Source organism: Nannobrachium achirus, assembly GCF_963921795.1.
Source record: "Nannobrachium achirus genome assembly, chromosome: 20".
NCBI classification, from domain to species: Eukaryota; Metazoa; Chordata; class Actinopteri; order Myctophiformes; family Myctophidae; genus Nannobrachium; species Nannobrachium achirus.
Genome location: NC_137827.1, coordinates 12,519,130 through 12,541,974, shown reverse-complemented (window position 1 = coordinate 12,541,974; position 22,845 = coordinate 12,519,130). Strand labels below are relative to the sequence as shown.

The 22,845-nt window shown below is 43.0% G+C and overlaps 1 protein-coding gene across 1 annotated transcript in view; it reads right to left on the bottom strand.

Moving 5' to 3' along the window:
• Positions 1-22,845, bottom strand: part of dlgap2a (discs, large homolog-associated protein 2a) — a 471,572-nt gene that overhangs the window by 127,655 nt on the left and 321,072 nt on the right. Inside the window, exon 7 of the mRNA XM_080750728.1 lies at positions 9,955-10,172. Coding sequence (XP_080606854.1) covers positions 9,955-10,172 — 218 coding nt within the window. The remainder of the gene's footprint in view (positions 1-9,954; positions 10,173-22,845) is intronic.

Below are 22,845 nucleotides of genomic sequence, written 5' to 3'. Positions count from 1 at the left end.
ATCACAAAACATGCAGTAATCCTGGTCTCTAATAATAATGCCTCCCCCCATGGCCAGCCGGTTCGGGGCTCTCCACAGGTTGGCAGAGGGAGAGCGGCGCCCAGGATTACAGCTTAGGCAATTGGCACTGGGTGAAAAATGGGTTACAAAATAGTGGGATAAAAATTTAAATAAAAATAAAGATTTTGATTAGCCTATTATTGCAAAACCTAAATTAACCAGCTTGTAAATCTTCTATTTTCAAAGGATATTTATTTATACATGTTATACATTTGAAAACTTGGGAAATGGGACCTTCTGCATAATGACGAGTAGGTCTACCTGTACTTTTGGTACTTTAAATATATTTTCATGCCAATACCTTTACTGAAGTACATTTTAAATACCGAACATGTACCGATGTCTCTGGTTCACATTGGCACATTTCCTGGGGCAATCTGCCCAGATCATGCATGTCATGCATGTCTTCTTCTTCTTTTTTAGTTTTTTTACTCTCAAAAAAGCATCTGCAATGTAGTGCATTTGAAACTACATTGCAGTGCACATCATGGGGTGATCACTGCTTGCCTCCTGTGAATTGTTTTATTTACATTTTTGTTTATTTTATTTATTTTGTGTTGCTGAGTGAGGTCAGAAGCCAAAGTGACATGAGTGAGATGAAAAAACCTGAGTGAAATGTGCCAATGTCAACCAGAGACATTGGTACATGTACTTGTAACAGACTACTTATAAGTACCAAATGTGAGTACACTTCTTCCATCACTGTAGAAATCTATATCTGCTCCTCCCCACAACCCTCACGGAGTCATAATGTGCCAGAGCAATTTGGAAAACGAGAAAGAAGCCGTTGAATCTTCTTCTCAGGGTGGGAATACAAAATGCATCATCGGTAGGTCAACGTATCGACCCGCTTCATTATGTGGTATTCTCTATGGGAGGAAGAGTTGGGGTTTGTGGGTTTATCGACACAAAGGCGTCCAGTTCGGGACGAAGGCCCATACGTGTGAAAAACCAATCTTCAGTGTCAGAAGTAGAAGGGAGCCTGGTGAATGACATTATGCTGATGATTAGTATCATACAGTATATCGTTTACTATTGTTATCATCCCTTCCCCACCTGGTTGCCTTCACCACTACATAACTACACAAAGAAATGTCACATACAGTATGTATGTAGATACCACCACACATACTGATCCCTATTACTCTGTGTGTGCGTGCGTGCGTGCGTGCGTGCGTGCGTGCGTGCGTCGTGCGTGCGTGCGTGCGTGCGTGCGTGCGTGCGTGCGTGCGTGCGTGCGTTGTGCGTGCGTGCGTGCGTGCGTGCGTGCGTGCGTGCGTGCGTGCGTTAGCAGCTTCTACAAGTGTTGCCTTGCTGTTGGTTCAGTGTTTCCAGGAAAAAGCCAGCGAGTGACAGAACAGTAATTTAACAACCTGTACTGAATCACAATGAGCTGCCAAAGTCACGAGGGCTGACAGAGAGAGAGAGAGAGAGAGAGAGAGAGAGAGAGAGAGAGAGAGAGAGAGAGAGAGAGAGAGAGAGAGAGCATGGATAGAGATAGAATTGGCCATAGCACTGCAGCACAAACCACAATTACAAAATGCCATTATATGTTCATGTGAGTGTTCTACACATTGCACAAGGCTCAAGGTCGTCTCAGTGTGAGGTTTCAAACTCCCCATTTAAAATGAATCTCAGTGACCGTTTTAATAACATGCAATATCTTTGTGATGCCTTTGGGACGTCTTTATGATGTGCTTACGGTGCCTATGCAATATTTTGGTGTTGCCTTTACGATGTCTTGGTAAATGACCACAATTTGGAAACAAGCTGTAAGCTTTTTTTGCGTTTTCTGTTGACTATGGTGGGTCAGATGTTTGTTACAGATTTTTGGACTTTATTTCATGCTCATTCAATCAATCAATCAATCAATCAATCAAACCCAATATTTCTAGGGTACCAAGCCGAAGGCCACAACATTGCAGGGGGCGACGGTGGTGCTCCCGCTACTCCAGTGACAGTTCAGATATCGTCGTTGTCGGGTGAAAATCTTGTATGTCCACAACCGTTTGTTTCGCATTTATCATTTTAAAAATGATTGAAACTAGTGAAAACAGCCGATCTACAAGCACACAACGCCTCGCACCGCGAGGCGTTGTGTGCTTGTAGATCTGCTGTTTTCACTACTTTTGTGAGACGGCCTTGTATGATGAAGCAGGGCTTTACTTTGCGAAAGAACAAACAAATTTGGAGATACAAGGTTTCCACCCGACAATGACGATATACTAGTGTTGTTGCTGCTCTTATACCACCATTATTACTGGGGTTGGTGGGGGCCAGACAGTAGCCCCCCACGGGCCGCAAATGGCCCACGGGCCGACTATTGGGGAACCCTGACCTACAGTATTCTGAATCTGCCACTTCAAGTTGGAGCCTTTTTTCCGCCCTCATTCAAAATGTCCAGGCATAAAGTCCAGGCATAAAGGCCACACATGTCGAAGCAAATTCATTTCCAGAAGGAACGTACAATTTGACGCCAAGCTGGGAAGATTTATTTTCCTAAAACAATTCAAAGTATGGAAACATTCACTCTGTCTATCTAACATTCTTTTTAAACAATGTTCCAAACTGGGTGTCTTCTGAATTAGAAGAGCCGAAGGCATTATAATAGAGATCTTCATACTGAGCTCCAGTCCTGCTTGGTAATTCTCTGCTGACAGACTGTAACTTGAGTTTTGACAGAACCGGTCTGGGGCATTAAAAATATATTAATAAAATGGCTTTCTGAATCCTCCACTGTAATGACTGTTTTCACATTCTGTTGGCAACAAAGGGAGAACAGGCCCCTTTGAGGAAGACTTATAATAAAGTGCTGGCTCACAATGCCGTCCGCTCAACAATGTTGGCTTTGGTTGAGGAAGGGACTGACAAAAACAAGTGCAGTGGCTTTTGGGTTTGATGTAACGTAATAATTAAATTAATAGCTGAAGAATAAAACCCTAAATGACATCCAGATTGGAATAGAAAGAGTCCTCTTCACAGTTGACTTAGTAACTCTATTAATTAACAAACCATTATATATACAGTATATATATTTATATATTAAATAGATTGTGTATTAAATGAAAGCCTGCCAGATAATTAACAAGCATAGTTTTTCCTCTGAAAATGGACAGTTAACGAGCATAGTTTTTTTACCTCTGAAAATGTCTCAAAATAAAATAATAAGGACTGTATCTATCACCCTGACAGGTTCCTGAAGGATATAAAACATAAGCAATCTTTGACACTTACATGGAATGTTACATTATTTGTGACAGTGATTGTTTTGCTTACTTGCGAATGTCTGCTAGTTTAATTGTTTTATTGGCTTAAGTAGGCTACTTTGCAGATGGAGTACCGTTTTGATTCAGTGTTAATTATGTTTAGGATGATGTAAATTTATTTGCAATGTATGTATTAGCCATACTGCCACTGGTGACAGTAGATGTACAGCAGAGCACACGAGCGGAGTGGAGCGGGACGGAAAGCCGCTCTGCGCTCCAGGGTTCTATGGTACCGTTCACTCTTCGCTCATGTCGCTCATTCGCCGCGCCGCTCGCGCTCCACTCCGCTCGTATGCTCTGATGTACAGTATAGAGTTGATCTGTGAGCCCAGCCCACCTTGCTATTTACAGATATAACTGCCATTTTGCGATAGTATTTTCTTTCACTCGGAACAGAAAAATAACAATCGCGGCCATCAGTGCTTTTTTAATGGCGCGTCGTGGGCATCCAAGATATTAAAAACTATTTGTGGAGGTTCTTCCTTGTCCAGCAGTAGGAGATACAGGATGGACAGACACACACAGACCCAGGGGCGAAGAAGACGAAATTATAGATTATGTTTTCGCCCCTGTGTGTCCCTTGGGTGTCCTCTCTTGCTTTCGGCTTTGCTGAAATCGAGTCGAGGTGCCTACTTGTGCGCCAGGTCGCACTTGTTGATGGTGACGTCACCAAGAATGCTGGTCCCTGATTGACTGGACATTGACGCCACATACAAAATCACCGAACTCAGCAGTACTAGCGCAATCTGTTGGTGCAAGTAATTAGCAACAACTTCAGCAACAAATCAATGTGACTCTAACAGATTCCCCTGAAAATCAGCTGGAAACACTGGCTTGGTTGCTATGGTGATTGGGGTGGGCAATATAATCGATATGGTAATACATCGTGGTAGTTTATTTGCCAATACTGTATCACTACTTAAGGCCGTAGTATCGCGATACTTTGAGGAAAATAAAATATGTTCCCATGCATAGGAACCCAAGGTACAAGTCCGGCCCTGACACTCCGCTGCCTCTAGATGTCCTATAGTAGCTACTTCCCCTTCCCACGGTTCAGTGAGTGAGGTCTCTCGAGAAAATTGCTGCCAAATTGCGCCTTCAGCTTTTAAAGTTGATATATTGCAATCGTATCGCAATAGTATCGTATCGCAAATACTCGCAATATATCGTGATACTATTGCCTCGTGACCCAAGTATTATCGCGATACGTATTGCATTGCGAGAGTCTTGCCAATATCCACCCCTAATGGTGATGGTGATCAATTTTGCTATATTAGGGAGATCATGGTTTGGCTAAACAAGTGTGACGTTTATGCGCCACACTTACAAACAATATAAGTGCTAGTGTGCAAGATAGCACTGCATTCTTTTAGCAAGAAAGAGAAGAATTCTATTGGATGATGTTGCGCTGGGCAGTCCATCACAGAGGAGGACCGAGGACAGCTGATCATGCTGCTGTAGCATTCGGACACACGGTGTACTGCTTTGGAGGGTTCCTCTGTGCGGAGACCCACACGTACAACAACATGGATCAAATTCATGTGCATGTTTTCAACACTGTGTCCATGCGCTGGTTGCAGTTGCCCCCAGTGACTACTGGAGATGAATCCCTCCCTGATGTTCCCTCCATGTGCCATGGCCACACGGCTGTGTTAATAAAAGACACCATCTACATCTGGGGGGGCCGTGTTGCGGGTCTGTTAGACTGCAACGTGCTTTATGCTTTTGATGTTGACACCCATAAGTGGTCCAAGCCCACCATCGCTGGGACTGTTCCAGAGGCAAGGTCTTTCCACTCGGCCTGTGTCTTGGGGATGGTCATGTATATCTATGGGGGATACGACCGGCTGACTAGATACAAAAATGACATGTACAAGTTAGCCACTAATACAATGGTCTGGTCTTTGATTAAAACCAGAGGCACTCCGGCATCGGCAGGGCACTCTGCCACCATCATCGGGACAAAGATGTTTGTATTTGGCGGCGTACAGAAGGACACAAACACCAGAGTGTTTGACACAGAGACCAACTGCTGGCTGAGCACCTGGTCTGCGCAGCTTCTTCCAGAAAGACGCTGGTGCAATTCGGCCTTCACCTACAACGGAGAGCTGTACATATTTGGTGACCACGAAAACCGGAACTTCAATGACCTGTGGAAATTCAACCCGGACACCTCCTCCAGGAAGAAGGTTGTGCCCAAGGGGAAAGGCCCAGCAGGTCATATGTCTAGGATGTGCTGTTGCATGGTGGGAGACCGCGTCGTCCTCCTCGGACGATGTGGCACGCACCTGTACATCTTGGACTTATGTCCCAGTCTGAGGACATTATGCAAGCTGGCAGTTATTCAGTACAGACTGGGGCAGTCTGCACTCCCGCATGACATCAGGTGGGAACTGACAGCCATGACTACAAACAGCAACAGAAAGAGGAAAAAGAATGCCACTGAAATAAATTATATTTAAAGTATATTTAAATCTCTGGGACCCCAATTCACACTGCATAATCCTCTGTGTTAATTTAACTCAAAAGATGCCCGAGTCGAACCCTGACGGGTCCATTTGGATCCATTTGTTACACAGCCATAAGGGTCCCTATGGCTCCTAACTATATCAGTCATTTATCTTGGGACCCCACGTCGAGGGCCACTGCCATAATGTCACAGATTATGAATCGATCATCTCTGCTGCATGGTGCAATTGTTTTTTTTTAGCAAGCTCTGTCTGCGTGCGTGAGGGTGTGCGTGTGTGCATACGTGTGTTCGTGCATTACTATGCTTGTGAGGCAGTGAGGGCCACAACTACAGCAGAATTATGAGGACTGTATTCCTGGTCGCCACAAGAAAAATTATTGTTTTGAAAAACAACGTTGTCCGCCATATTTGGGCAAGACTGATGTCATCAATATGACGTCATCGATCCAAAGGGAAGCAATACCATTGTTTGACCCCACCTTGTTTCTTCCTTTTTGAGCTCGAACATCTGACCTTTGCACACAGGCGCGTTGTTCCGTACGGATAAAACGGACAATTTCATTTTGTAAAAAGAAAACAATGATTCTCTACGACCTCATGCACACCGGATCCGAATTAGCCGTGCGACGAGTGGCTGCGGGCGTTGCGCTTTTTTCTCGATCGAACCCAGTTCGATTTGTGCGTCTTGTCGCATGCGGTAAAAAACTCATCACTCCTTTTATGACTCCTTTTGGGATCCGCAGCGCCGATTCCGCACAGCATTGCACACCAAATCCAATGCGTTTTATTCATGCAGCAAACAGAAAAAACGCAACTGTCCTGTGTGCAAAGGGCTTTAGTCCGGGACGAAGCGTGGCATACATCTGGCCTATATCTTGGCACAAAGCATTCAAAGTTTGTTGCACGCCCCGGGTCACATTGGCCAAGAAATTAACTCACTTGGTGTAGATTTTTCCTTTTTTTGCTGCTATGTCATGTTGTTGTTGTTGTTGTTGTTGTTGTTGTGGCGCTACGAGAGCATGCAAGTAGGGCGATGAGTGCTGTCTGTATGTGGCACCAATTAGCCAATGAGGGTGCAGAGTTGGCACCAATTAGCCAATGAGGGAGCAGGGCTTTGAACTCAACCTGAATGTATGTGGCACCAATTCGCCAATGGAGGACCAGCTTTGGCACCAATTAGCCAATGGGGGAGCAGCTTTGGCATCAATTAGCCAATGGGGAGCAGCTTTGGCATCAATTAGCCAATGGGGAGCAGCTTTGGCATCAATTAGCCAGTGTTGGGCAATATTACTTAGGAGAGTAATCGTTACTTATTACTTATTACTCCTTGGAAAAAGTAATAATATTATATTACTTATTACTTGGAATCAAGAGTAATATGTAATATATTAAGTTATATTACTTTTTTTTCCCCTGCAAAATCTGTTTAGCCAGCTCCTTTTAGAACTGAATCCAATTTATTGGAACAATAAGAGTCTCTGGGATGCGATTAAAGAAATTATAATTGCAGGCTTTGTAATTAATTCATCTCAATTAATCACATTTTAATCACACATCAATATTTGACCTGGGAACAGTTAGAAACTTTTTTTAATGGACTTTGGTATAGGCCTACAAGCGAATCAATTAATAATTAAGACATATAATATATAACCCAACAAAACATTGCTTATTTTTTATTACATTTAAAACTCTCAGCTCTGTTGAAGACGCCTGCCTATATTATCCTTAAATAATATGCTACATATTTTCTTTTCTGCCTAAAAAGTGTAGGCTATTTTAGACGTGAGGTGCAGGGGCTCTGGGTGTTCCCACTAAGGAAAGTAGGCTTTCAACTCCCTGAGGGTGCTGAGGCCTGCTTTTCACCCTCATTTTGGCCAGGGAGCACCCCCACCTCAGTAATTCCCAAAATGTACATTATAATACAGTAGATCAGCATTGGCTGGCCACAACTGGTTTGGCACACACTCCCATTGGTATGCAAATTTAACCTTTTGTTTTCACCTGGCCGATTTGAGTTGGGTAGCCTTCACTTAAAGCATAGCACCCTCAGCCATTGTGGGCTGCCGCCGGCCCTGACATGAGGCTTATTGAGCACAGACAGTGGAGGCTACGCTAACTGGCTAACAGCAGCAACTCAGTCCGCAGTGGTCCACGGTGGTCCCGCTGAGCTCCGCGGACGGTCTGCGGCGCCCCCGCGACGGACCCCTCCGCGGCGGACCCCGCGGCGGACCCCTCCGCGGCCGAGAGGAGTGCTTGTAGATTGTAAACGTCCCATCCATGTAAGCGCGTCGCACGCTGTATTATGCTCTCTCTGTGACTGTGACAGGCAACGCAGCGCTGACACTGGTCGGTCCATGCACTGGTCATGACATAAGCAACGTCATAACTGTGCGCGCTGCGCAAATGACTGATCTACAAGCTACATCGCATCTCTGTAGATGTATGTTGATGTCTTGTAGATCTGTTCTTTTTCTGCAATCGGCTAAAATGGCTAGTAACGGAGTAGCGAGGCTTTTTTTTTGCGGAGTAAAGCGTTATATATTACCATTTTTTTTAGAGTAATACCTTACACTACTCGTTACTGGAAAAAGTAATAATATTACAGTAATATATTATTAGTAATTCGTTACTGCCCAACACTGCAATTAGCCAATGGGGGAGCAGCATTGGCACCAATTAGCCAATGGGGGAGCAACGTTCCCTGAACAGACTGTTCATAATCTGGACCTCGACAGAGTGCAGTTTAGTTGCTTTGAGGCAATAGCAAAGCAACAAGTATATATATCAGAATTTCTGGTTACTTGATATTTTCTGTTGCGTCCAAACAAATACAAATTGTGACACTCCTTCCTGTCATCATATGTTGTACATCATACAGGAAATAAGTGTGATTGCCGTCCCAAACTCAAAGACTCTGGACCAGCAGATTGGCAAATGATCCGTGGCTCGTCCTGTCCACATGTCGAAGTGTCCTTGGGCAAGACACTGAACCCCACACTGCCTCCAACAAATCGCTTGCTAGCTGACTATCTGGCTTATTGGATCTACACTTGGCCTACTAGCCTAGCCTGGCTCCAGCCCCTGAATTGCTATAGCCTCCCATTCAGGGTCTGGCTGTCTATTTCTTTTTTTATCACACAGGCCTACATTTTGTTTTAGAATTCCCAATGCTTTCATCTTCATCTCGTAATCTTGTTCCCACAACGAGAACAGAAGCTACTGGTGAAAGTTAGAGACAGCATATGGATATAAAAGAACCCTGAGCAATGCGTTGTAGGCCCAAAACTTAATGCAAGCTGGTATAGTGCAACCATGAGACCCATTTGAAAGAAATGGAGTGTCTTCCTTGGCCTACTGGCAGCGACAGCGCGCACAAACAGTTAGATGCTGATCTGTCCAGCAGCAATTGCGAGAATAGCTCTGGACTCATTTACACACTCCAACACACTTGCGATCTCTCACACACACACACACACACACACACGCACACGCACACACACACACACACACACACACACACACACACAATACGTATGGCGGGAAAATATGAGAAAAATAAATACTTGTAGTTATGTACTATTCGTTAATTAGTGATTTTATCTGAATACAGATAGCACTGTTTTCTGCGATGTAACCTGCACAAGTGCTAAAGCAAGATCAACACAAAGCATTATAACAGAACACGTAGAAAAACCAACCAACAAACATCACCCAAGCCTAAATAAATAAACAAAGCACAAATTAATGAACAAGATGGAATGTATCCAAAGGGCTAGTTTTATCTGCTGCATGGTGCAATCGTTTTTTTTTTTTTTTTTTAGCAAGCTCTGTCTGCGTGTGTGAGAGTGTGCGTGTGTGCGTACGTGTGTGCGTGCATTACTATGCTTGTGAGGTCCACAAGTACAGCAGAATTATGGGGACAGTATTCCTGGTCGTCACAAGAGAAATGATTGTTTTGAAAAAATATATATATATACATTATTATTATTGAGTTTTACAATTAGGATAATATTAGGATTAGAAGGGGCTTTTTGGTGTTAGGGTTTAGGGTTTGGAATTATGCCTGATTTATATTTAATTGTGCACTGGAAATCGCTGATACAAGCTACCAGCTTGTGTGCGTGTGTGCGTGCGTCTTGCATGCATCCTGCGTACCTCTGCGAGTCCAGGAGGTCTCTGGGTCTGATGATGGCCTTCATCAGGGCGTCCGGTCGCACGGTCTTCTGTGGCGATGTCTTGGGGCTGGAGTCGGACTCGCCGCTCTCCTCGTCGCCCATGGCTTTGACGTAGCTGCTGCTCCTCATCCGCCGACAGGGGATCTCGTCGTCCTTCCCTCCCCCAGGGTAACCCCCCCACTCGTCCTGCTGGGGCACCTGTGTGGGCCGTTTTGGGGGGAGACATGAATGGACTGGTTAAAGGTTATACACCATGAAAATTCACTTTTCCTATTTTAAAACCTTTTTTTTGGGTCCCACTAGCACCTTCTATCCTCACAAAGTCCCATTTCAGACCGTTGTGTCTTTCTCTGGTTTTGGGAAGGTGGAGGTTAAAAGCATCCCATGGGTTCTCAAAACAGGCTGTCCAGATTTGCTGCCGTTTGTGACGTCATAAACGGCTGCTTTTGAAGACCAAAAAAAAAAATTCCAAAAAGATTTTTTTTTTGGGGGGGGGGGGGGCGCAGTTCAGGCCAAAGGTGGTACTGCAGCTGAAAATGCTCTGAGAGCCATTCAAAAATGAGAGGCTCTCTATTCAGGAGTGGTAATTTAGCCTCAAACCTTTTAGCTGGGAGGCAATCCGTCAAAAAACATCAACATTGTGCATTTGGTGACAAGTTTTTGATTTTTGGTATGGTGTTAGGTATGGTTATAAGGTTTACAAAAAACATCGCAAACAAGTTGGGCTCGCCCCCTAGTGGTCTGTTTGCAATGAATCAAATATTCGATACGTCAGTTTTTGGTTCAAACCCCAAATAATTGATGAAAGAGATTTTTCAATGGATTATGTTACTATTGGGTATGATAAACAACATACTAAAAATTCAGGACAAAATAACTACCGGAAAGGCACCATTTTCAAGATGGCGTCCACAATGGCTGCCGGGAGCTGAAAATGCCTATAAACTGGGTTTTAATGTGTAAAAAATCATAATAAATCTGCACTTGGTGAAGAGTTTTAGATTTTTGGTATGGTGTTAGGTATGGGTATAAGGTTTTCAAAAACCATCGCAAACAAGTTGGGCTCGCCCCCTAGTGGTCTGTTTGCGATGAATCAAATATTCGATACATCAGTATATGGTTGAAACCCCAAATAATTGATATAAGAGATTTTTCAATGGATTCTGTTACTATTGGGTATGATAAACAACATACTAAAAAATCTGGAAAAAATAACTAGCGTAAAGGCACCATTTTCAAGATGGCGTCCACGATGGCTGCCGGGAGCTGAAAATGCCTATAAACTGGGTTTTAATGTGTAAAAAATCATAATAAATCTGCACTTGGTGAAGAGTTTTAGATTTTTGGTATGGTGTTAGGTATGGGCATAAGGTTTTCAAAAACCATCGCAAACAAGTTGGGCTCGCCCCCCTAGTGGCCTGTTTGCAATCACTTTAATCTGGTGCTTGCTGGAAGGTACAAATGTCATATCTATCATATCAGCCTTTCCTGAAGTCACAGACACCGTCAAAGCAATCACCCAAGACCCGACCAGCCTCACACTGGAATCAGTGCACATGGCATGCAACGTCTTGAACAATGGACTGTACTCATGTACAGCAAGAATTGCAGTGCAGTCTCAGTGAATGAAGCAAGGAAGCTCCTGTTCACCCATAGCCTCAAATCGCTGGATTCAATTCCCCCAACCAAGAATGCTCTATTCCAGCATGCGAAACGTGCCCTGCACACTGCAGCCTTTGTCTGGAAGCTGTCCCTCTCCAAAGCTCCCAAGATCCCAGACCCCAGTGAATGGGGTTGGGAATGGAACGCCAGAACCAAAGTGTGGGTTCCTTATTGGACAGATCTGGACGATGTGAGCAAGGCATGCGCACTGATCCTCCACTGTGGCTGTGTGGTTGCCTGTAAGAACAGATGTAAGTGCCACCGAGCTGGACTTCGCTGTACCACATTGTGCAAGTGTGATGGGGGCTGCACTAATAATGACGAGTGAGGTATTTGAATCAATATTGCTAGAGACCTAAAACCTATAGGGTTAGACAAAACAAAACACCTTTCTAGGTTGAGTAATAAATTAGGGCTTGCCACCTGCTTGCGACATCCAAGGAACCAGAGGAAAGAAAAACAAAAAACACAAAAAAAAATAAACTAAACAAAAAACACAAAAAAACACAAATAAACAAAAAAAATAAAATAAAAAAGGGGGAGAAGACGACAGCCTCCACGCGGCCTCCTCTGCAAGTAACAAGAAATGGTGCAAGGCCAGCTTGTGAAACGAATGTCGCCAACCAAGCTGCATGCGCATGGCAGACAATGCGTAAAACTGGTCTATAGGCCAGGTACAGGACTATGTACCTGGCCTAATTTTAGGCTCCCGTGAAGCCATTGAGAAATATTGCATTAGAGTTAGTTTCAACGGTATACTCATTTATCTAATATTTGAATTCATCGCAAACAGACCACTAGGGGGCGATGGTTTTTTCTATGTTTTTTGAAAACCTTATGCCCAACACCATGCCAAAAATTAAAAACTTCCAAGTTATTATCTTTACATCTTAAATCCCAGTGTATAGGCAATTCAAGCTCCCGGCAGCCATCTTGGACGCCATCTTGAAAATTATGCCTTTCCAGAACTTGCATTTTCAAAAATGTTTTGTATGTTATTTAGCATACCCAATAGTAACATAATCCATTGAAAAAACTCTTCTGTCAATTATTTTGGATTTCAACCATATAGGGAAATATCTAATATTGGATCCATTGCAAACATACCACTAGGGGGCAAGCCCAACTTGTTTGCGATGGTTTTTGAAAACCTTATGCCCATACCTAACACCATACCAAAAATCTAAAACTCTTCACCAAGTGCAGATTTATTATGATTTTTTACACATTAAAACCCAGTTTATAGGCATTTTCAGCTCCCGGCAGCCATCGTGGACGCCATCTTGAAAATGGTGCCTTTCCGCTAGTTATTTTTTCCAGATTTTTTAGTATGTTGTTTATCATACCCAATAGTAACAGAATCCATTGAAAAATCTCTTATATCAATTATTTGGGGTTTCAACCATATACTGATGTATCGAATATTTGATTCATCGCAAACAGACCACTAGGGGGCGAGCCCAACTTGTTTGCGATGGTTTTTGAAAACCTTATACCCATACCTAACACCATACCAAAAATCTAAAACTCTTCACCAAGTGCAGATTTATTATGATTTTTTACACATTAAAACCCAGTTTATAGGCATTTTCAGCTCCCGGCAGCCATTGTGGACGCCATCTTGAAAATGGTGCCTTTCCGGTAGTTATTTTGTCCTGAATTTTTAGTATGTTGTTTATCATACCCAATAGTAACATAATCCATTGAAAAATCTCTTTCATCAATTATTTGGGGTTTGAACCAAATACTGATGTATCGAATATTTGATTCATTGCAAACAGACCACTAGGGGGCGAGCCCAATTTGTTTGCGATGGTTTTTGAAAACCTTATACCCATACCTAACACCATACCAAAAATCAAAAACTTGTCACCAAATGCACAATGTTTACGAATTCCCTCCCAGCTATTTTGAAAAACGTTTTTGGGACATAAACAATATGACATAAATACTTTTTAAATGCATGGTGTATCACCTTTAATATGATATGCAGGCACGAAATAAATTGATTATGCTTAGTTCAGTGTGGTATCAGGCACCGAAAATAGCTAACCTCTAAGCTCACAACGTGTCGCGCTGCGACGCGTTGTGAGCTTGGAGGTCTGCTATTTTCGATATTTTCACCAAAAGGCCCTTTTCGAAATTTCAGCCCCTGCCTCTCTAATATTCTCTGCACGTCCCTGATGATATGCTCTTTATTATATCTTCTAGGTGTTTAGGTCAGTGAAGCTCAAGGATCCACAAATGTATTTGTGGGTCACCGTATTATGGCCCCAATTCAAAAACAACAACAAAAGAAAACTAGAAAGTGCAAGTGTGGTTGCTGTTTTTACACTTTCCCATTCAAGTCAACAATGGGGTTACTCTATAAAGGTGACATCACCGCGAATGCTGCTTCCTCATTGGCTAAAAGTTCCAATAGTACTAGTATAGTATATACTTTCCTTTATAACGTCGCACTTGTTGATGGTGACATCACCATGAATGTTGGTCCCTGTTTGGCTACAGGTATTTGATACACAGTATTTGATACACAAAGAATGCTGGTCCCTCATTGGCTGTTGATGGTGACGTCACCAGGAATGCTGGTCCCTGATTGGCTCCGGGTATTTGATACACAGCATTTGATACACAGACACAGGACGCCACAGAAACACCGAACGCAGTACCAGCGCACTCTGCTGGCGCAAGTAAAACAGATATATAAGCTCACACGGTCACACCGTGTCATGGACACGTTAAGAGCTTGTAGAGAACCGTGACTCATCCTTTCAGTGGAGCAGTTGGGTGTGTCTGCCCAGAAATTATAAGCTATAACCCCAGGCGTGGATTAACCATTGGACTAACCTGTGCTTAAGCGCCATGGCCCGCCACTTGGAAGGCCCTGTGTAAATCAAATTATTATTCTTTTTTTTTTAAAGCATCGTTATTTCTATTAAGACGTCTATGGTGAGTCACAGTGAAGCCGTTATGCAAACACACACACGCTCTCTCTCTCTCTCATTATGGTTCATGTTCATGCTCTCTCTCTTTCCCTTTCTCTCCCCCTCTCTCTCTTTGGCCAAGTGCGCTGCTATGCTGCGCTATGCAGAGAGAGGTGATACGATACGAATCGATGAATGTGAGAGCACACTTTCGCGCGTGTAGTCCTCCCGCACGGGGGGTGGTGTGGGGGCCCTTTGATTTGGAGATGCACCAGGGCCTGTGAATCCTTAAGCCGCCACCGTATAACCCAAAAACATACTTCAGAAAACAACATCTAAACTGGAATGTAGACAGTAGACGCGAGAAAAGATATGTTTGGATGTTGTTTTTTGAAGAATAATGACTGTGAGAAATGGGACAGGGAATTTTATAAATGAAGTAGTCTGAGCCATTTAAGCCCTATTTTATACATACGTCGTACAATAGTGTCTCATAAAAAAAAAAGCAAAAATAGCAGATCAGATAACAAGCCCCCAATGCATTGCAATGTGATGCGTTGGGAGCTTATAGATATATTTCAAATTTCTCCACCAAAACTGTTTTATCTTTTTAATATTTTATAATTCTATTGAAACCCTTTCGGCCTTCAGATCAGATCAGGACAGACTGTTGTGATGGAGTCAGTGAATGCCTCCATACATCTTTGTGAGTTGTTTTTTTGATGGATCTTGACTCGTGGCGCGGTTGTAAACCGGGCTAGACTGTCAGTCCCATTTATTAGCAGATAGAGGCATAAAATCTGCGGCAGATGGAGTAGGACCAAAGTAGATATATTTTCAGCGTCTCTGACCTCAAAAACAAGTCAAGTACTTTTATGTACTCCATTTTTTATCCTGATGTGTTTGACTGACTGATTGACTGAGAAAGGGGGAAGGACTCAAGGAGGGATTATCGTTCACACTCTGAACGAGAACGAAGTGCTCTGACGTGACGACGGACCCCTGCCCACCGCCGAAAGTTGTGAATGACCGGGTGACCAATCATGAACCACTCTTTTGAATGAACGAACGAACGATGATCCGGTTCACGGAAATAAACGATTCTTCCCATCACTAGTATCGTGATATGTATCGAATCGCTATTAAAATTAATCGTTACATCCCTATTAACGTCCCTATTCTGGGCCAAACATTGGGCTTGTAGATCAGCTATATTTTTTGGCTAAAAGATTTGCTGTAGAGTGAGATAGATAAGCTTGGACGGTTTTCAGGACGGCCCCGCTATGACGCGATCGCCATAGCAGTCAAAATCGTTAAGCAAACAGCCGTCGGCGACTCGTTCCCACCCCTTTTACTGAACTCTTTGGTTCCCATGGCGACGCGTCTATGCAGCAGACATTGTAGACACTGCGTGGATCTGCCGTTGTAGGAAGGGCTGCGTAAGTATCTATCGAGCGCTAATCCATTTCCGGTTACTATAGCGGACTGCCGCATAGCTGTCGCTGCTTAAAGTCCCCCTATTAGCGGACCTGATATCTGTGAAAGTTTGCACGTGCACTCCTAATAGGCTAAGGAAGAGGTTTCTAATTGTCCTTATTACCCGGCTTGGTTGAATGCTTTATTCTGATTGGTCAAGTGCTGAAATCAGTGGTGAATTATAGGAGAATAATGACCACTCCGCTGTATAACGGACCGCTGCCTAATCAAAGGCTCAGAGGACCTGCTGCACTCAGGATGCGCTGTGTGAATTTAGTACCGTATCCTCCAATATGTCAGCCATGTAAACAAACACACCGCGAGAAATAGACGACGCAGTATCAGAAAATGGATTCTCTTTGATCAGCACTTCCTTGTTTTCCAATGCGACCGTGTTGCGCTGGGGGGGACGCCCAGCGCAACACTTGTGGAACACTTTCAGCAGTCTGTAGTGTAAACATGGAAATACTTTGTTTTGTATTTAGATTTGGGTCAAATTATGAATTTTATTGAGTAGTAGTAGGGTAATAAGCAGGATAACATCTCGCTCAGCAGTGATTATCGAGAGATAGGAGCCCTTCAGGTTGATATGCCACCTCCGCTATCGCGTTGGTGGCATATCAACCTGCTGGTCTCCTATCCAGTGGCGGCTGGTGATTTTCCCTCCAGGGGGAGCGCTATTAAAAAAAAGTCACACAAAAGTTGCGGAAATTGTCCATCTACAAGCTCACAACGGGGCACTTGTAGATAGACTATTCCTGTAGGTCCTTTTTTCTTTTACATTTACTGAAAAGTGATACTTTCAGACATAATTCAAGGTTTCTAGTCCACCCGACAGCAGTGATAACGTTGTCTGTCGGGCAAAAACCTCCTGTCTCCAATCTTTTTTTTGTCAGTTAACGCCCAACTTGATCATACTACAGCGTAAAACCAACGCATCAAAAGTAGCAGATCCGTAAGCTCACAGACTTTTTTAATTTAAATCCTGAAAAGCTAACAGTTTTGGACATGAGGTTTCCACCCGACAGAGACAACGTAGGCTATACCCTACATCAGGGACGTGCTGGGCCCCTGATTCAGCCCGGGAAAAAGAGTTGGAGAGGCCCTCATTGCACGCTATCTGCTGCTACTCAAAGATTTGTGACAAAGTGACAAGCCAGTGGGCCAATTACATGAGTTATATTTCGCCGTTGTCGGGTGGAAACCTTGTATGTCCAAAACCGTTTGTTTTGTATTTATCATTTTAAAAATGATTTAAACTAGTGAAAACAGCCGATCTACAAGCACACAACGCCTCGCACCGCGAGGCGTTGTGTGCTTGTAGATCTGCTGTTTTCACTACTTTTGTGCGACGGCCTTGTATGATGAAGCAGGGCTTTGCTTCGCGAAAAAATTTACAAATATGAAACTTGGAGATACAAGGTTTCTGCCCGACAGTGACGATTTACTTTGTTGGCCACCCAGCCCCCAAAATGGAACAAAGGCCGACAATTTATTTATTTATTTTTCGCATACAAATAGTATGCATGTATTGTACAGTACAGCATTAGCACACAGATTACCCACAGTGCATTATTTCATCAAGAATTACGACCTCGCTACGCCGACCATGATTATTTTATGTTCGTATTATGCGTGGAGCATGTACAATTATGAATGCTAAGTATAAGTGCCCTTATTGGTAATAGAAAAATCTATGATTTGATGGAGATGGGTTGTGTAACCAATTAAAATGAACTGGATAAAACATCATCCTCCGTGTACAACAGTCCATAGACTCATTGCAATATCACAACCTCATTACACACAACCCTCTCTCTCTCTCTCTCTCTCTCTCTCTCTCTCTCTCACTCACATCTTGCTTTAGTTAAACAGTACAACGGAGTTCAATTACCGTGACTACTGACTGCTGCAGCAACAGCTGAGTCAGTATTAACGCTCCAGAAATAAACATGCACGCACGCACGCACGCACGCACTCACACATGCATGCACACACGCACGTGCAGAGAGCTGTGATATTCTGCGATACATCCCTACAGTAGCCTGGGGCTTAGTGTGTGTGTGTGTGTGTGTGTGTGTGTGTGTGTGTGTGTGTGTGTGTGCGTGTGCATGCTTGTGTTGCACATGCTCGGGGCTCTCTACCTGAGAGAGCAGCACTCCTTTCTTTCTCTCTTTCCTCACCCTTTTTTCTTTTTTGTGCCAAAGTGTGATTTGCTGTGTTTTGCGGCGCCTTGGGGCTGCATGCTGGCTGTCAGCAGATATACGTACAGTGTGTAATATACAGTATGTAGACACACATCTTTATGGGCTCTGATGTGAACCCATAAAGGGTGACATTGTCGTTGATCATTAAATGGTTGTGCAGAGGTCGAGGTGGTGGCATCCATGCTCTCTATCCATCTGTCACTTTAATGTCCCTGGGCTGCAGGACCGGACCGATAAACTCCTCCTAGCTTTCATTACTTCTCAAACTGCTTCACCAAACTCAAACTGCTTCACCAAACTACTGCTTCACCAAACGTGTCACTTATGAGCGTTTAATTTTTCGTGGTCACTTTATGTATATATTCTTCTTCTCTTTTGGCAATAGCTTTCGACACTTTATGTTTTATTTATCTTTTTTTGTGCTTGCTCTTTGGACTGTATACTACAGTACTCTTTTTCTTTTTCTTACTTCTCTGTAACCTTAACTGCTGTGCTGCCTCTGGGCAACTGAATTTCCCCTGTGGGATAATAAAGGTATCTATCTATCTATCCTCCTATATAGCTTTCATTATACGTTTCAAACTGCTTCACCAAACTCCTCCTAGCTTTCATTACTTAAAAACTGCTTCACCATACTCATTCTAGCTTCCATTAACGTTTCAAACTGCTTCACCAAACTCCTCCTAGCTTCCATTTACGTCACAAACTCCTTCACCAAACTCCTTCAATCTTTCATTACTTACAAACTGCTTCACCAAACTCCTTCTAGTTTTCATTTACGTTTCAAACTGCTTCACCAAACTCCTTCTAGTTTTCATTTACGTTTCAAACTGCTTCACCAATCTCCTCCTATAGCTTTCATTACTTCCAAACTGCTTCACCAAACTCTTTCTAGCTTCCATTTACATTACAAACTGCTTCACCAAACTCCTTCTAGCTTCCATTTACAAACTCCTTCACCAAACTTGTTCTAGCTTCCATTTAAATTTCAAACTGCCTCACCAAACTCATCCTAGCTTTCATTATGTTACAAACTGCTTCACCAAACTCCTTCTAGCTTTCATTGTGGGTGCGTTCGGATATGCGCACTCGCACTGGCAGCTATATTTAGGTCAGTGCCTTGCCCCTTATCCCTAAAATGCTTTGCCTTTTTTGACCATTTTGTAAAGCATTTTAAAATGCTTCAAATAGCTCAAATAGTGATCATCTATTTGAACTAATAAAAATGTGTTTCAAAATAGTAAAAAAGGGCAAAGAAGTTTAGGGATAAGGGGTAAGGCATGGATTGTAAGATTGTAAGATTTTAATGACGGGAAAGCCCCATTGAGATGCAGCATCTCATTTTCAAGAGGGACGCATAGGAACATGACATACAAAAAACATGAACAGCAGGCATACATACATACAAGACAGGGATACAGATACATTCTTACACAGATAGCTTGCTCATCCTCACTCACTGCACCCACCCACTCACCCTCCCTAACACCCACCACATCAGCTGATGCGCAAATAAGAGGCACAGTACAAATACATAAGCAATGATTATACTTACAGGTAAGGTCAAATTAAAAACACATACAAGTTTGTTTCAAGATGAGAGTATAGGGAAGTCTTGAAGTGACCAAGTGATGAGATGGATTTTAGAGATAGAGGAAGATTATTCCAATCAGATGGAGCTTTATGGCTGAAAGACCTTCGTCCAACCACCTTAGTTATTGTTGGTACATCAAAGTAAGGATATCGCAGGTGCCTAAGTGGATATGATGAAGTAGATTAAACCAAGTACTCTTTCAGGTAGGAGGTGCATTTAAAGTAAATACATTTAAAAATAAAGAGAAGCCAGTGCATTTGCCTTCGTGCTTTGGGCTGCAGCCAATTGAGCGAGTTGTACATGTGGCAGTGATCCGTTCTACAGTATATGGACACCTTAGGACAAACCTGCACAGAGAGTTGTTTAAGACATTAAGAGGCTTAAGAAATGCGTATCTGTGGTGTTCTGGTACACAACATCAGCATAATCAATGATAGAGAGTAAAACTTGAGAGATAATCCTTTTTCTAACTTTGAATGAAAAGCAGTTAATTGAACGGTAGAGTGAGCTCAGGCAACCATATGTTTTCTTGATAATATAGTCGATATGTGGTTTGAAGGTGAGTTCTGGATCAAGCCAAAGTCCAATATATTTAAATGAGTCAACTTTCTCAAGATGGGAGCCATTTGAGAAATGAATGCGAACACCCAGAGAGCTTGCTTGACTGTTTCTTGAGCCGAACACCATACTGCAAGACTTCCCCATATTCAACAGAAGTTTGTAGTTAAGGAGCCATCTTTGAACTCTGTTAAAGTCAGACTGTAATGATGATTGAATTTGTAATAAATCAGAACTAGAATAGTAGATTACAGTGTCGTCGGCATATAGTTGGACTTTGCTATGTAGGCAGGTGTCCGGTAAATCGTTAATAAAAATGGAAAAAAGGAGTGGACCCAAGGTGGAACCTTGGGGGACACCTTTCTCAACAATCCTGTAGTCAGACTGAGTATCTTGCAGGACAACACACTGGCGCCTGTTATGAAGGTAGGCATTGAACCAGAGAAGGGCATTTCGCTGTAGTCCAATGGAATGAAGTTTGTATAGGAGTAAGTAGTGGTCTACCACATCAAAGGCTTTGGACAGGTCTATAAAAATTGCTCCAGTGAGGCAGTCGTTACCGGAGGATATCAGCACATCGTTGGTAAATTTTAATAAGGCTGTGGTGGTGGAAAAATGTTGCCTGAAACCAGATTGGACTGGGGATAGAATGTTGAAGCGGCTCAGATACTGTGAGAGCTGATTAAAGATGAGTTTTTCAAAGATTTTTACAGTGGTACAGATGATAGAGATGGGCCGATAGTTATTAGGATCAGATGGGTCTCCATTCTTAAAGATGGGAGTAACTTTGCCACATTTCCAAATGGATGGGAATGAGCAAAAATAGGACAAAAATAGGGCCCCCATTGGGTGTGTTTAGTTTAGTGCAGGGTTTCCCAAAGTGGGTGCCGTGGCACCCTTCCATCATACGAGTCCCGCAGAATACTTTTGATCATATTTAGAATTCATCAACATCACTTCAGTAAATGTAACCACTTAGAGCTAGCCTGGCTCCAGCCAATAGACCCGCCCACTCTCTGAGTGAACTGCTTCTCTTGGTCTGGATTTGTCATATGACGCGTCTCTTTCTACCGAAACCGACCGAAACCGACCAATGAAATCAATGCAATACGGAGGAGGGGTGCGTCTAACTTTTGAAAATCAACAGAAACAGTGGAGGGAGGGGTGGCTCACCAGAGTTCTTAATTGCCTCCTTTGAACTTCAAAAGAGCTACAACTAAAAGTGTCGATAGCTCGTTAGTGATTCTCTCTAATCAATGAAACATCAAAGACAATGACCTGTTTGGTGCATGTCATTGAGGGGAGGGGGAGGAGGGAATGTTTTGTGCGCAAAAGTCAAACACAACCCCTCCCACCAGATCTCTTGTGATTGGGAATTTCAAATTTTAAATCCCCTCCCCTTTTCAATCAAATAGAATGGGGACAACTTCAGACTCAAGCTCCAGCGTAGAGTCTGAAACTTAACTTAGAGCCCCCGCAACGCTATTCTTGCAAAGTTACAGGAACAAAGTTCCTTAATGCTGTATCTTGTTTTCAAGGGCGTCACAAGGGGGGAGGGATATGGGAAGTGGGACTGAGTTACTAGGGCCCAAGGTGGAGGGGCCTGTCTTTAGCTATTATAAAAAATAGCAGATATACAAGCTTGTAGATCTGCTATTTTTGAAAAGTCGTGAAAATGTGTTCAAATCTTTGAATGTACCTAAGCGAACATTTGTAACTCATATTTTGCTCCTGTGGGGTCCCTGGAAAGAAATATTTTGAGTAGCCAAATACATATCATTTTGGGGGTCCTTCACATGAAAAGGTTTGAGCACCACTGACATAGAAACATGGGTTTTTCGAAAAACCTTAGAAGTATTTGAAATATTCAAAGACTTGCAAAAATAAATAGCTGATCTACAAGCTTGCAGCGCGGCACAGCTGTGAGCTTGTAGATCTGCTATTTTTCAATAGTTAAAGCACAAAATGTGAGTGAATCCTTGTACCCAGGGCCCAACATTTGGTGTGACACCCCTGCTTGTTTTATCTGTTGTCTGTGTTAGAACACTGAACATCATGAAACTTGGCAAATTATTTTTTGTTTTTCACTTTACTCCAATTATAAATGGACTGCCAAAAAAGCCACAGCGCAAATTATCAGGCAGTCAGCTGCAGCAGAAGTTACGTTAGCCAGTAACTAAACCGTTTTTTGAAAGGCAGCATCACAGGGTTCAATCCAGGACGGATTAAAAACCATGGAACAATTTGGAACAATTTATAAGCAATTTAGGGGGTGGGCTGGACTAACTGTTTTTCATCTTGACCTACATTAAAACTCTTTTAGTGCCACCCGTTCACCACTAGAGGGCGCCCCAGGTGCCATAGAAAATCCCATAGAGATATGCTGGTATATGCAGAAGCCCTGCAGCCATGACTTGCCTGAACACTTTCCTTTGTGCATGTACAGGAAG